At 49.8% G+C, this 14,848-nt stretch overlaps 1 protein-coding gene across 4 annotated transcripts in view; it reads left to right on the top strand.

Moving 5' to 3' along the window:
* The window catches only part of LOC146823179 (putative G protein-coupled receptor 141), a 264,196-nt gene extending 249,956 nt beyond the window's left edge, over positions 1–14,240 (top strand). For all 4 annotated transcript variants that reach the window (XM_085607463.1, XM_085607461.1, XM_085607462.1 and 1 more), the window contains one exon: positions 13,313–14,240. In XM_085607463.1, coding sequence (XP_085463589.1) covers positions 13,327–14,238 — 912 coding nt within the window. In that variant the 5' untranslated portion in view covers positions 13,313–13,326 and the 3' untranslated portion in view covers positions 14,239–14,240. The remainder of the gene's footprint in view (positions 1–13,312) is intronic.
* The last annotated feature ends 608 nt before the right edge of the window (positions 14,241–14,848 follow it).

Here is a 14,848-nt window from a genome sequence, read left to right as displayed (position 1 = left end):
ATCCGGTGACTAATTTGTTCCATACATACATTGTAGTTGAACCACCAAATGAATATATTCCATTCGAAGACATTGAAGTCCCATTAACTTACCAACAACACAGGCACTGGTTTAAAGGTGCCCTCCCATACACAACATCTGTCGTGAGACTCTGTCCACTCAGCATAGAAGGAGTGACCTGACCGGTCTTAGCAACATACACTCCACATCCCGAGATAGATACACTACCAGTGGATGAAGTCCGTACAATATAAAAAGACATAGTCAGGCTGTACAGACACATTGTCCAGTTTGTCATGTGACCAATGACAGTCAAACCTGCGAGAAATGCTCCAGCTGGTCCACGTCAGACCACACCTACAATTAACCCACAGACACTGAAATCAGTAATAAGGACAATTCCGTCCAAACGGGAGAACATTCTGTTCTGGATTGCACACAAAAATAACACAGCCGGAAGCAGTATTTCCCCATACTGGTCTGCAGCAAAAGCACAGAGTGCTAACCATTTGCTTGCCAATGGGGATGGTTCCCTCAATTGAGCATTGTACCACTTGGGGAACAATCTTTGCTGCTGTATACATTATGATACACAGTACACCTTCCATAGCAGTCATTCCAGAGGTATTGAAACAGATACAGAATGAGTACGGGGCAGGACCTGCCATAGACTTGGGAATGAAACTGATGGTAAATTTTGCCCACGTCTCTGCAATCATTCTGAGCAACATAAAGGGGTAGGCATTAGCAGTGCACAATATTACATTTTTCCCCAAACCACAGAAGGTTATCAGCCCCCTGACTCAACTCAACATGTCAATCACTGCTCAAAGTCTCGGTATTTCTGAGATGGGCATGTTCCGCTTTTAGGCTGTACAAGGATGATTGCTTTTCAACCTAGATGACATAAGAACCTCCCCAGCAGCAGGAACCACCTCAGTCTCCTTGGTGCTTGCCCTACTGGGGCGGGACCTCCTCACTACATTACGGGACAAACAATTTTGCTGACATTGAAGTCAGTGTCATGGATATATTTCAGTTGACGTCTTGACCACATCTCCGGGCAGTCACCATGGTGCCTCTTAGTTCGAATATCTTCAAGGGAGGCAGCTCCAACAGTAGGTGAAACTTGCTGCCATGATTATGGTCTCTGGCCAACACCAGGCCTTCCACCCGCAGATCCTTCATGTTTGTTCGGTTATGTCAGCTGACGGTGGCGCTCCTACTCTTCCTTCGTTGGTCTGTGAATGCATCATTGGGCTGGGCCGGAGTCCACACAGGATAATGCGGAATGGCATCTACCACCACTTGGCCAATACATGCTTGACTTGTACCTTGACCGGATGGCTTATTGGAGGGTCTATCAGTATCTCCATTGGAAGGAATGGGTCACTCATTCAATATCCTGACCATTAGCCATTGCTATTCTGATCACCTTCACCAGGGTTTGCATGACTTGTTCAACATCTTTGCTGGCCTTGGCTACTGGGGAGTTATCTTCATATACTCAGTCTCTTCCTGCCTCAAGAACGGGGGCCATTGTTGATCCTGGTTTCTCACATCAAGCCATAACTATTACCTTTTCGAGTTTGGGAATCATTTCAATGGCAGCTGTGGTGGGCACAATCTTGACTGAATACTGTTATCACTCACCACTTGCATATACCGGTCATCTGGCATTCTCACAAAATTGGCACTAGCCCTGACTCATAGTTATCTTGGAATGTCCTCGGTAATAACAGGTGCTGACGCATCTGGGATCCTGGTGCCTTGGCGAATCTTGCACACCCTAGCCATCTGCTTCACTATCTCATTCAGCTGGGGAAACCGCATCCAGTTTTTCATTTGAACCATTTCCTGGTGCCTTCTGTGGGCAATGCGAACTACACACATCACCAGGCTCTGTGGTATTATCAGCCTATGGCCTCTCACCAAGCAGCCTTTCTCTTATGCAGCCTGCTCTTGCAGTACATTTTACTGGGAGGTTAGCATCTGTTGGGCCTCTTCTTCACCCATGGGTTTTCACGTATTACAGTTTCCTCTCTGGACAGTTTCTAGTTCTAGCTGCAGGCAGTCATCTATCTCACTGGCCCAAGTAATTTCCTTAAGCTTTACCAGATATAGAAGGGATGTCTCTACTACTAGCTGCACAAATCCTTCTGTCACTAGGGCATTCCCTTTCTCTTCCTCTGTGGCTGACTGGGAATGTAGTGACAGATACCATGCTTATACTCCATAGAGAGAGTACTCCTACAGTTGCAGCATCCATTGTTCTAACTGTGGCAGTGCCTTGGAAGTGGATCTTTGAAACAGGGTGATACACGGTTTGTGGTTAGTGTAAATAACAAATTGGTGACCATACAAATATAATTGAAAGTTATGGCACCCCCAGAGGACTGCAGTCACTCCACGTTCTATTCGGGAATATCATTGCTCTGTAGTGCTGAGAGCGTGAGTAGCATAGACTACTAGACCACATTTTTGACAAGGCTGTCTATGTGAGAGTACTGCTCTGAGTCCCATGGGGCTGGTATCCAGTGGCCGCTCAGAAGCTCTCCCAGGATCAAACTAGACCAGAGTAATCTCAGCCAAAAGGGCATCTTTCAAGTTCTAGAGCGATGTCTTGTGCTTCTCCTCCAATGCCCAGCTGGCAATTGATGTTATAAGCTCTTTTAGAGTGGCAGTGAGAGCTGTTAAGTTCTTAATTAAATGTTCACAGTAGTTTACCATGCCCAGAAAGCTTTCTATTGCAGTTGCAGATGACTGCACTGGAGCACATTTAGGTGCCGATCACGATCCGGTAAAAAATATCCCCATGCGACTCGTATCCGGTCTTTTTACCGTACGAATCGTACAAGTGCCGTACGAACTGGCAATCACGATTCGCATGGTAAAAAGTCCATACGAACCACATTGGGAATCATTCCCCACACGTCCTCGGGTCGGAAAATGTGTCCGACACATCCTCGGACGATTTACCGTACAAACGTGAAAGGTGAAGTCCGACCGAGGAATCACGATCCATCCCGTGCGTCCGAGGTTACAACCGGATGGAAAAATCACCGTCCGCACCGAACTCCCATAGCAACCATGGAGACGTGCCCGCATACGCGCCCCCAGCCCCCGTAGGTACGCGCCGACCCCCCCCCAGCCCCCGTAGGTACACGCCGACCCCCCCCAGCCCCCGTAGGTAAGCGCCGACCCCCCCCAGCCCCCGTAGGTACGTGCCGACCCCCCCCAGCCCCCGTAGGTACGCGCCGACCCCCCCCCAGCCCCCGTAGGTACGCGCCGACCCCCCCCAGCCCCCGTAGGTACGCGCCGACCCCCCCTGTATGTACACCCGTGTACGTGTCGAACCCCCCCGTGTACGTTCGAGTCGTACCCCCCGTGTACGTTCGAGTCGAACCCCCCCGTGTACGTTCGAGTCGAACCCCCCCTGTATGTACGGTGCGTACCCCCCGTGTACGTTCGAGTCGAACCCCCCCCCGTGTACGTTCGAGTCGAACCCCCCGTGTATGTACGGTGCGTACCCCCCCGTGTACGTTCGAGTCGTACCCCCCCGTGTACGTTCGAGTCGTACCCCCCTGTGTACGTTCGAGTCGAACCCCCCGTGTACGTTCGAGTCGAACCCCCCCGTGTACGTTCGAGTCGAACCCCCCCGTGTACGTTCGAGTCGAACCCCCCCGTGTACGTTCGAGTCGAACCCCCCGTGTACGTTCGAGTCGTACCCCCCCGTGTACGTTCGAGTCGAACACCCCGTGTACGTTCGAGTCGAACCCCCCCGTGTACGTTCGAGTCGAACCCCCCGTGTACGTTCGAGTCGAACCCCCCCGTGTACGTTCGAGTCGTACCCCCGTGTACGTTCGAGTCGAACCCCCCCGTGTACGTTCGAGTCGAACCCCCCGTGTACGTTCGAGTCGAACCCCCCCGTGTACGTTCGAGTCGAACCCCCCCGTGTACGTTCGAGTCGTACCCCCCCGAGTACGTTCGAGTCGAACCCCCCCGTGTACGTTCGGGTCAAACCCCCCCGTGTACGTTCGAGTCGAACCCCCCGTGTACGTTCGAGTTGAACCCCCGTGTACGTTCGAGTCGAACCCCCCCGTGTACGTTCGAGTCGTACCCCCCGTGTACGTTCGAGTCGAACCCCCCGTGTACGTTCGAGTCGAACCCCCGTGTACGTTCGAGTCAAACCCCCCGTGTACGTTCGAGTCGAACCCCCCCGTGTACGTACGCGCTGGGGGTACGCACCGTACATACACGGGTGGGGGTACGACTCGAACGTACACGGGGGGTTCGACTCGAACGTACACGGGGGGTTCGACTTGAACGTACACGGGGGGGTTCGACTCGAACGTACACGGGGGGTTCGACTCGAACGTACACGGGGGGTACGACTCGAATACACGGGGGGTTCGACTCGAACGTACACGGGGGTTCGACTCGAATGTACACGGGGGGTTCGACTCGAACGTACATGGGGGGGTACGACTCGAACGTACACGGGGGGTTCGACACGTACACGGGTGTACATACAGGGGGGGTCGGCGCGTACCTACGGGGGCTGGGGGGGGGTTCGGCGCGTACCTACGGGGGCTGGGGGGGGTCGGCGCGTACCTACGGGGGCTGGGGGGGGGTCGGCGCGTACCTACGGGGGCTGGGGGGGTCGGCGCGTACCTACGGGGGCTGGGGGGGGGTCGGCGCGTACCTATGGGGCTGGGGGGGGTCGGCGCGTACCTACGGGGGCTGGGGGGGGGTCGGCGCGTACCTACGGGGGCTGGGGGGGGTAGGCGCGTACCTACGGGGGCTGGGGGGGGGTCGCGCGTACCTACGGGGGCTGGGGGGGGGGTCGGCGTGTACCTACGGGGGCTGGGGGGGGTCGGCGCGTACCTACGGGGGCTGGGGGGGGTCGGCGCGTACCTACGGGGGCTGGGGGGGTCGGCGCGTACCTACGGGGCGGGGGGGGGTCGGCGCGTACCTACGGGGGCTGGGGGGGGGTCGGCGCGTACCTACGGGGGCGGGGGGGGGTACGGTGCGTACCGGGCCACCTACTCTGGTCGATTCGCGCCGTACTTCGCTTTTGCGGCACTTTTTGGGTGCCGTGAAAATATTGCCGTCCGGACTGCTGTCGGTTCGAATCGTAATTCCTGGGTCGTGAAACGCTGCCTGAAAGCGTCCCGACGTCACGTCGCAGCATTCCCGGATCACATTCGTATGTATATTTTCGTCGGTCGGTGTTTTTTACGATTCGTACGGAAATGGTGTTTCCGTGCGAATCGTAATTCCATGTTTGTAAAGTTTTACGACCGGGTACGAGTCGGACGGGGAAAACGCTCCGACCGACGGTTCGTACCCGGTTTTTACCGGATCGTAATCGGCACCTTAATGTCTTGCACCTTGAAATAGCTATCCCAGAGTTCAGTTTGTGTAATGGCAGAGATACAGGTGAGTGGAAAAAGTGGCAATATACCTGGACTCCAAGTCTACCAAGACTTGGTGATATGCCGACCGGAGGTCCAGCTTGAAGAACCAGAATGCTCTTGTTATTTCACTCAACAAGTTGTCCACTGTCAAGATGAAGTGTCACTCCTTCTTGAATGCCAGATTAGGGTTACAATGATTGGGGACACCCAGGGAGTGGGTTATTCTACTCACTCTATGATGGCAGCCTCCTTCAGTTTCCGGACATCCTCTTTTACTTTGAACCATTGATACCTCAGGGCCACGGGTTGCATGGACTATACAAGGAATCCTAAACCACACGCCTACATATAATATCATAGACAACAGTCAAAAATTAACAGTTGTCTTTTTATTTATATTCCTTTATGATCTTTTGTTCAGTTGTGAACATCTTTAGCCTCAGAAAGCCAACAAGTGTTTCGTCGCTCAAATGGATAATGTCCTGTGACTTCCTCAGGGCTAAAAGAAGCACAGAAATTAATTATATTGTAATGTAATCTATGGTATTTTTATCCTAACACTGTGAGGTCTGTGTTGAACATCATTCAGCGGCGTGTCTGTATCTGAATGATGTTCAACACAGAAGTCACAATGTTGGAATGAAAATGATACACAGATACAATGTTGTTGCTTATGACCACTACTCTTCTGATATTTTAAGTGAGCCTGGGGATTTCTGGGGGATATAAATGTATTTATCTACCCTAGACACTCTCAAGAATGCACTAGAATGGACAGCAGCAAGCAGTGGTAGATAATTGGGAATTGGGAAGAAAGTGGAGCTGCCCTTGACTGCGCGGGATAGCTTGCAAAATCCAGGCCTTCTCTGGGGGCAGGTTCCACAATGCTGGTGCCACCAGGCTTCTACCTGTTGCCCTGCACTGCAAAGCGTACTCCAGTCCAAAGCAGCAGGCACAAGCAAAGGGAGCACAGGGCTGAGAATCAGCACGCACCACCCGCTGTTGCAAAAATTGCCAGGATCTCCAGAGCAGGTACCTGCTTGTGCCCCGGAAGCACCGGGGAGTCTAAGCGGGGTAGTGTGGTTATGGAGGAGAAATGGAATTTGCATGCCAGGTACTGTCCTGACACGACGAAAAGCTGGCAGGGCAAACTTAGAGGCGCTTAGCATGCACTTATGCTGGCCAAGTAGGAAACACCAGCTGCTCCCAGAATTACACACCATGAATAAAACTATGGCTGAAACAGGGAGGGAGCCACCCAGTCCCTGGAGAACACTGGGGACACCAACAACAGGGCACAGGCAGGCCGGCCAGCACAAGGGTCTCTGTAGCAAAAGTGGCAGGCCTTCTCTCCGCCCATCAGGCAGCAGGTCAGCACTCCAAGCAAAAATGTCCAGAGGTGGCTTCTCGTTCCAGCCCCCTGTCAAGGTGCAGTCTGTAGAGCCAGTAGCATCAGGTTACAAGTTCCACGCAGTGCCTAAAATCATGGGGTCAGAGCCCCAGTACTTATACTCATAGGGCCTCATTTATGAGGTTTTGGCATAGGGCAGTGCCGCAAGGAATCTAGTTGTGCTGCCCTACGTCGCATTCCTGTTCTTTTGCCCTGCACCAGAGTACAATGGGCTGCCATGTGCCAAAGCAGGCACCCTTGCACCATGGTGCATGGGTGCCTGCGTTGCAGAGCTGATTCATTTTGTGCATGAAGGGACACCTTCCTGCACAAAATCAATCACAAGCGGTGATTTCCTCTTTCTATGTGTGCTGCAAAATGCAGCACACATAGAAAAAAGATAGCACAGGGCGAAATTAAAACATTTCTCCTCGTTGCCCCTCCCTAACACCACCCCTGGGGCAGCATTAAGTTCTGATGCATTCCCAGGTTTATGATGCCTTTTAAATCTGGGAATGCTTCAGGTTCCATGGGTGTTGCGTGAGAACACCCACAGCAACACTCATGGAATGCCCTTCATGCAGTTTTCTGTATGAAAGTGGCACATACATATAAGGCCATAACAAAGCCACGTAGAGTGGCTTTAGCTGGCCTTGTAAATATACGTGGCACATTGCACAACCGGAAAGTAAAATAAGTGACATCCCGGCGGCACAAAAGTGCCGCTAGGCCTCACAAATGAGGCCCACAATCTCTTTGATGTGGAGGTAACTTCAATAGAAACTTTAGATGTGCACAGCACCTCCATTCAATCCCCAGCCCTGGCTTCAGACACACTACAGGGGGCAGAGACAACATCGTGCAAGGCAGGCACAACCCTATTAAGGTGCAGGTGACACAACTCTAGCCCAGGAAGACTCATAAGGATATGCAGGGCACACCTCAGCTTCCTTTGTATCTGTGTATAGTGATTGCACAAACAGGACCATGTCATTCTAAACCAGAAGTTGATTGGAGTCAGGCTGCAAAGAACAAAGAGTCATAAGCACACAGAAATTGTGTTCTGCAGCACACATAGAATGAGGAAAATGCCTTCATGGACTGTTTAAAGTGTTTGCTCAACACATACACACACACACCAGTGACACAACTAATACACCACAAAAAAGACTCCACACCAGGTTGTATAAAAACATCTCATAAAATGTATATAAATACAGACCACAATCACATAAATCACTTTGCCAACTAGGAAGTTGTCATAAAATCGCAGGTAGTGCAATAAAGTACATACTTATAGGTTGCACACGTAATAGAAATCCCCATACACCATCACTGTACACATTATGCAGGTCCTGAAATGATATTCACAGTATTCTCATTGCAAGGTAAATGTAAAAATGTAAATTTGATACTTGTATAGCGCACTACTCACCCGCAAGGGTCTCAAGGCGCTTGTACGAATACCGCTGTGGAACCCATCCTGGCTTTCCCTGTGAGGCGTCCACTCCTGGGCACCCCAAAGGTGGAGGCCAGGCATCCTTAGCGTTGTGGGGGCCATTGTGGAGATTAAGCAAGCTATTGCCCAGAGTTGCCGAGTGGGACTCCATGAATGGAATAGGCACCGAGGCGAGAATTATCAGGTCCGTGGAATTTTTGAGCCCAAGACCCGCCGAGGCGGGGAATTGAACCCTGGTCCCGGGCTAGACCTCTGCATCAGGGTCTGCCGCTCTAATCATTGAGCCACACAACATAAATCATAATATCAGAGCATGAAATGCAGCAGTTAGGTTGAGGAGAGAAACACATAGATCCCCCAAAACATCACAGGTCACCAAAACACCATACTGTGTATATTATGCAAATCCTGGCAAGATAAGGCTCAAAGTGACATCCCCCATAATATCAGGGCACAAAGATGCAGCAGGTAATGAATACAGGAATCAGTACTAGGGAACACCATACACATATCACCAAGACAACCTTATTCAATTCGGAACCCCTGTGCTCCCATTAGTGGAATTGCATTACACTTCTCCTTAGACGTATGTTACTGGGCCACCCTCCCACCTACAACAGGGATTATGGTACCTGGTAGAGTCCACAGGAACGGGACCTCCATCGAGGGTTTCCCTCCTGTCCTGCTGCTAGTTTCAACTTGTTTCAAACTCCCAAGGTATGGCCAAACCCTAGGGAGGGGGCCAGCACATGGAAGACACCAGCGGTGAGACCTCTCTGGGTCTCCTGCGTCATAATTTCATGGATGGATGGCCGGTGTTCCTCTATGAAGGATCTTCCCTCACACCAGGGCCACGGAACTGGCCACCTTGGTCCAAGGTTAGGAGTTCTGTGTGGCAGGACCATTCCACTCCGGTGTCACCCAAGCAACGTGGCCTCCAAATGTAGCCGTGCTAGGATTGGCTCTTTTCCCACCAACGAAAGCAGGATTCCCTCGGCAGCCTTGTCAATGTGAGGGGCAGAGCTCAAGGGGGTTCTTGCTGGGCGACCACAGACGTTCCCAATCACTCCTTGGTGCCTCTACTCAGCACAAGACCTTTCCGCTGCATTCATCACGTTCCCCCTGGTCAAAAGCGACCTGGTCAATGTGGGTGGTCGGATTTCTCAATGCAAGTGGTCGCGGCATGTCGAGACCACTTGCATTGAGAAACCTTCCGTTCGCGTTGAGAAAGCTGATGCTCGAGTAGAAAATCTACTAGAGCAGCAGAAAGGAAGTTGCGCCGTCTTGCTCTGCACATGGTGCCATTTGTGATGATTTTACATCACGGGACAAACACCCGGCACTCAAAATCACTGTGAACGGCATGACCCTAACGTGCCTTGCTGCTTGTGGAACTCCATGTAGCGCAGCTGAGTTGTTCTGTTACTTTGAGGAATTCCGCCCTGCGAACTCCACCCAGGTTTAATCAAGAGGCAGAGAGCAGAAACAGCACTCCCCATGGGCTGGGCTGAAAAATAAAGTGCTCCACACACACTTTCCTTTACAACAGGTGAAGAACAGTCCAGTTCTTCTCCTGCTCCAAACAACCGCTCACACCATAGAAAGAGTAGCACTCCTCACACAGCTCTTCAGCTCTCCTTCCAGGCAGGTTAGTTTGGGATCCAGCATGGATCTTTTAGAAGTCTTTGATTTCCCTGAGACTTCCAACAGGAGGCAAGAACACACAAGCCCTTGGAGATCTTTTCAAGCAGGATACAACAGCAGGGGAAAAAGAGTCAGTCCTTTTTTATCTGCCCACAAACAGAAGCAGCAACCGCAGGCCAACCCAAATCTCACACAGAACAGGCAATGCTCCTCACACAGCTCTTCTCCTTGGCAGGGTCTTCTTGTTTCCAGAAGTGATCTAAAGTTCTGGGGACACAGCCTATTCGGGTGCTATTAAAACCCTGCACATCACTCTAAATGCAGATATGGTCTATTCACCATTGTGACTGTCAAAAGTGAATGCACATCCATCTCCTCCTCCCGAGAGGTTGCGATTTCCTCTAAGCTGCGTCTGGTACAGCTAAAGATTCTCCATTGGGTGTATGTGTCTGGGTCTCGACTTGTCAACATGGGAGGGGTAAACGATGGGAGGTGCAGGAGACAGTATGGGCAGGAGGGCACGTTCATGCACATCTTATGGGAATGTGGTTACATCTAAAGTTACTGCCTGGAAATACACGAGTACCAAGCGCTGTCTCCTAAATAAGTGGGAACCCACAGACCTAAATAGCAAGGACAAAATATGGGCCACGTTGGGCCTGATGCTGGCTAAAAGGAATATAGCCCAGCTCTGGGGTGCTGGGGTGCCGCCTCAACTCACTAAATGGAGGTCAGACATGGACTGGTGCATGTTTAGGGAGAAGATATTGAGTACAGCGCATGGGTGCCCCAAAAAGTGGTCTGCAATTTGGACTAAATGGAACGCATATCGAGGTGACATTTGTGCTCCACCTCTAATACCCTCCCTGGAGAAACCTGCAACGCCTTGAGTTCTTAATTTTGTCGCTACCACTTGTATGACTCAATGTTCAGATGTATTTATAATGTAAAGATGCCTTCTTCCTTCTATCGGTATGCCTGGTATCGATTCTCTTGTTTAATAAAAAAGAGGTTTAAAAAAAGAGTGAATGCACATCCCCAGCTCCTGTCACTCCAAAGCCAGATGGTGAATACACAAACAGGCAGAGGCCCACAGGATGGTTAAACAAGAAAATGTTCAATTTCTGAAAATGGCATTTTCAGAAACACAATTTAAAAAACACCTTTACTAAAAGATGTGTTATTAAATTCTGAGTTCAGAGAGCCTAAACTCCAAATCTCTAGCTGTTCCCAACTGAAAGTTACACATATAAAATGTCACAGTGTAGCTCCAATGATAGCCTATGGGAGAGCTATTCCTTGCAAGAGTGAAAAAACGAAATACACATCATTTCACTATCAGAATATGTAAAACACGCCAGTACATGTCCTCCCTTTAACACACACACTGCACTCTGCCGATGGGGGTACCTTTGGCCTACTTAGGGGTGACGTACATGTAAGAAAAGGGATGGGAAGGTAAAGGCCTGGCAAGTGGGTGCACTTGCCAGTTCGACATGGCGGTTTAAAACTGCGTGCGTAGACATTGCAGTGGCAGGTCTGAGACACATTTACATGGCTACTCAGATGGGTGGCACAACCAGTGCTGCAAGCCGACTAGTAGCATTTGATTTACAGCCCTGGATCCCTCAGTCCACTCTACTAGGGACTTAACACCAAATCACATATGGCAATCATGAATAACCTATCATAATCACAATTTACACTGAGAGCATATGCATGTTAGCACTGATCAGCAGTGGTTAAATGCCCAGAGTCCAAGCACCATCAAAAACAGGGACAGGAAAATAAGAGGCCAAAGGCAAAAAGTTTAAGGATGAACCTGCAAAAAGGGACCAGGTCGAACAGGAGGCTAGCAAAAAGACTTGCAGAGCTGCCCTGCACCATTTTATTGTAAAAGAGATCCTTAATATACACCCTATCCACCCGGCTTCAAAACACAACCATCTCTTTTGCACCAGCGTGGGCGTTGGCCTCATCGCTGCACTGAGGAACCCAGAAATTGCTCAGGCACATGTGGACTAACAGGACAATTTGGCAGCTGGATTTCATGCACAGTGCTTCTAGCGTTTCATCGCTCAATGGCTGTTTCCTCCCATCTGTGCGGGTCCCACTTTGTAAGTCCAAATCAAGAGAAAGTAAATGCCCTAATCGGAATTACAAGTGTTAGAGGAAAACCGCATCATCCGGTATTTCTTCATACACACAGTGATGGCTGCTGCCACTAAACCTTGGTGGGGCAGCAAGGTGGGCTGGGGTGTGAGGAACAGGGGGAATTATAATTAAAAAAAGAACTTACCTGCGGCTCTCGAACGCCTCATCGATGCTTCTCTGCTTCAGCCTCCTAAGTGATCCTCTGCTTCCCTCCCCACCTAATCCAGACGCTGCTCTCATACATGAGAGCTGTGCCTGGATTGGTCTGAGCGGGCTGAAATGCTGCTCAGTTTCGGACAGGGAGCCTGTGCCTTTTCTCCCACATGGCTGTGCAAGACAGCTGAGTTGGAGAAATGTAAGTGTGCATGTCGGTTTGGCCGTCCTAAGACAGCCAACCAAAATGAAATGTGGCCTTACAGTGCATCTACTACTCCTCCTCCCTGGGCCTGGCTACTGCTATTGCAGAGCATGGCCCACCCCTCCCTAGACTCGGTGGACTCGGTCGAGCAAGTGAAAATAAAGTGATAAAAAAATAGTTTTATCATTTTATTTTTCATTTACTATCTTTCAGCAGTGGGTTGACCAACGCTCCTCCGCCATAACGGAGGGGCCGCCCTTGCACTCATTTCACAGAGAAAACAAAACGTCAACAGGGAAAAAGGGTGAAATGAGTGCAAATGTGAGGGTAATTGTAATGAAACGAGACCCGCAAGAGCTGAACCCGGGGTCTGTCCCGGAAGGGCCTACAAACAATATATCACCCCCTGGCCAGGCGTGGCCAGAGGATTTAAATAAAGGGGCGAAGATCGCTCGTGGTCTTCTGCCCACACCAATGTACCAGTGCGTATGTGAGCAATTCGTAGGGCCCGACAAGGCCACAGTACCTACCTCACTCCAACTCAATCAGCCTGTAACAGGTAATGTGGCACAAACACCGATTGTTATGAACATTTCTTATTCCCGAGTGTGAAATTTAGAATACTGGGTAATACTGCAGCCATGATTTATTGCATCCTGTGGTATCAGGAGTAACTAGTGTGACGTTTGTGCCTCAGAAGACCCGACTGAGGTCATTATAACGAGGTCCTACATTTCTGCCCACTTTTTATATTGACGATAGAAATATTTTTTTGTTTTTGTTTAAGGTTTACTGAGCTACAAACCATTTTGAATACTAATATGCATTATATTGTAGTCCCTCTTACTAAATGTAGCACTTACAAGTATCTTCTTTTTGCTTTACAGTAAATGCCTCTGCAATGTCCACAGACAACACGACAGCCTGCATCATGCCTGAAGCTCAAAAGAAAGCCATGGCCGTTACAATGATCGTAATTTATGGAGTGGCCCTTGTCGGGGGTGTGTGTGGAATAATTGTGATGTCTCTTTATCTCCTGAAAACAAGATCCAGCTCAGTGAACACAACAATGGTGATCAACTTGCTTGTGGTGCACGGCGTCTTCCTCCCGACTGTGCCCTTCCGCATCATCTTCTACGTCAGAGACCAATGGAACTTCGGCCTAGATTTCTGCAAGATTGTTAGTGCCATGATACACGTGCACCAGTACCTCTCTCTGATATTCTATGTCACGACTCTGGCTAGCCGCTGTCACACTTTCTTTAGGAAAAAGGACGGGGTGGAGTTCTACCGGAAGTTGCACGCAGTGGCTGCCAGTATTGCAGTGTGGGCACTAGTTATTGTTATTGTTTTCCCTGTATTGTTCTCTCAATATGGCAAGTCTGCGAACCAAACGACAACCATGTGCTTCAATTTTGAAGAGGAATTAAAGAACCCTCATGTGGCGACACTAAACTACTTTATAATAGCTTTCGTATTAACCGTTATAACTGTGATATTGTGCGTACAAATGTTTATCGTCGCCAAAGTTGTGAAACAATTTAAAAACCAAACACTGAAACACCAAGAATTCTGGGCCCAGGTAAAGAGCTTGTTTTTTATATTGGGTATAGTTGTTTGCTTTTTCCCAAGTCAGTTGTTTAAACTGTATTATCTTACACACATTCATGACTGCGGAGCCTCCTTTTACAATGAGTTGTTTTTGAGCTTTACTGCCCTAAGCTGCTTGGACTCGCTATCAGTAGTGCTAAGCTATTGCTGCAAGCATCATATCATGGGTTCCGCACTGATAAATAAACTTGCATGCTGTTAACAGATGTGGCTTGTATTGTTTCTTACCTGAGCTTTCTTACTTGTGCTTAAAGCATATTCCTTTTTAGCCTTCGAGCATAGGTTATTTTCTTACATGTCCGAGTAACACATTGTAGGAGAGTAGGATCTGCTTCACATGGGTACCCCCACTTTTTGCTGGTGTTTCACTGTTTTTCGACCTTAGACTGGCTGTGGCCCTGCTAATCAGGACCCCAGCCTAGCTGCTTCCTCTCTAAAATGGTTTCCATGTACATTAGGTACATCTTTAATTGGATTCTGGAGTGCCTTATAATTCCCTAGTATATGGTATACTATGTACCCAGGGATAGGTACCTCAGAGGCCTACCAGGGGCTGCAGCATGTATTATGCCACCCCTGGGAAGCACTCCAAAATGACACCACAGGTCTGGTACTGCAGCCTGGGTAAGGTGGTGCATGCACCCCTTACTGTGGTATAGGCTACCTATATCACTACCATTGCACACACATATAAAGCCTATAAGTCATTCCCATGGCAGGCCTTAACAACCCTGAAGGCAGAGTACTTGGTTCGCATGAGCAGAGCCCCTCTGCAGTGTTCGGAGTACCTCCTCTGATGCGGTTTGTGGTGC

Source organism: Triturus cristatus, chromosome 5_2, assembly GCF_964204655.1.
Source record: "Triturus cristatus chromosome 5_2, aTriCri1.1, whole genome shotgun sequence".
Lineage (NCBI taxonomy): Eukaryota > Metazoa > Chordata > Amphibia > Caudata > Salamandridae > Triturus > Triturus cristatus.
The sequence above is the reverse complement of the archived record's forward strand: the minus strand, read 5'-3'. Positions and strand labels throughout refer to the sequence as shown.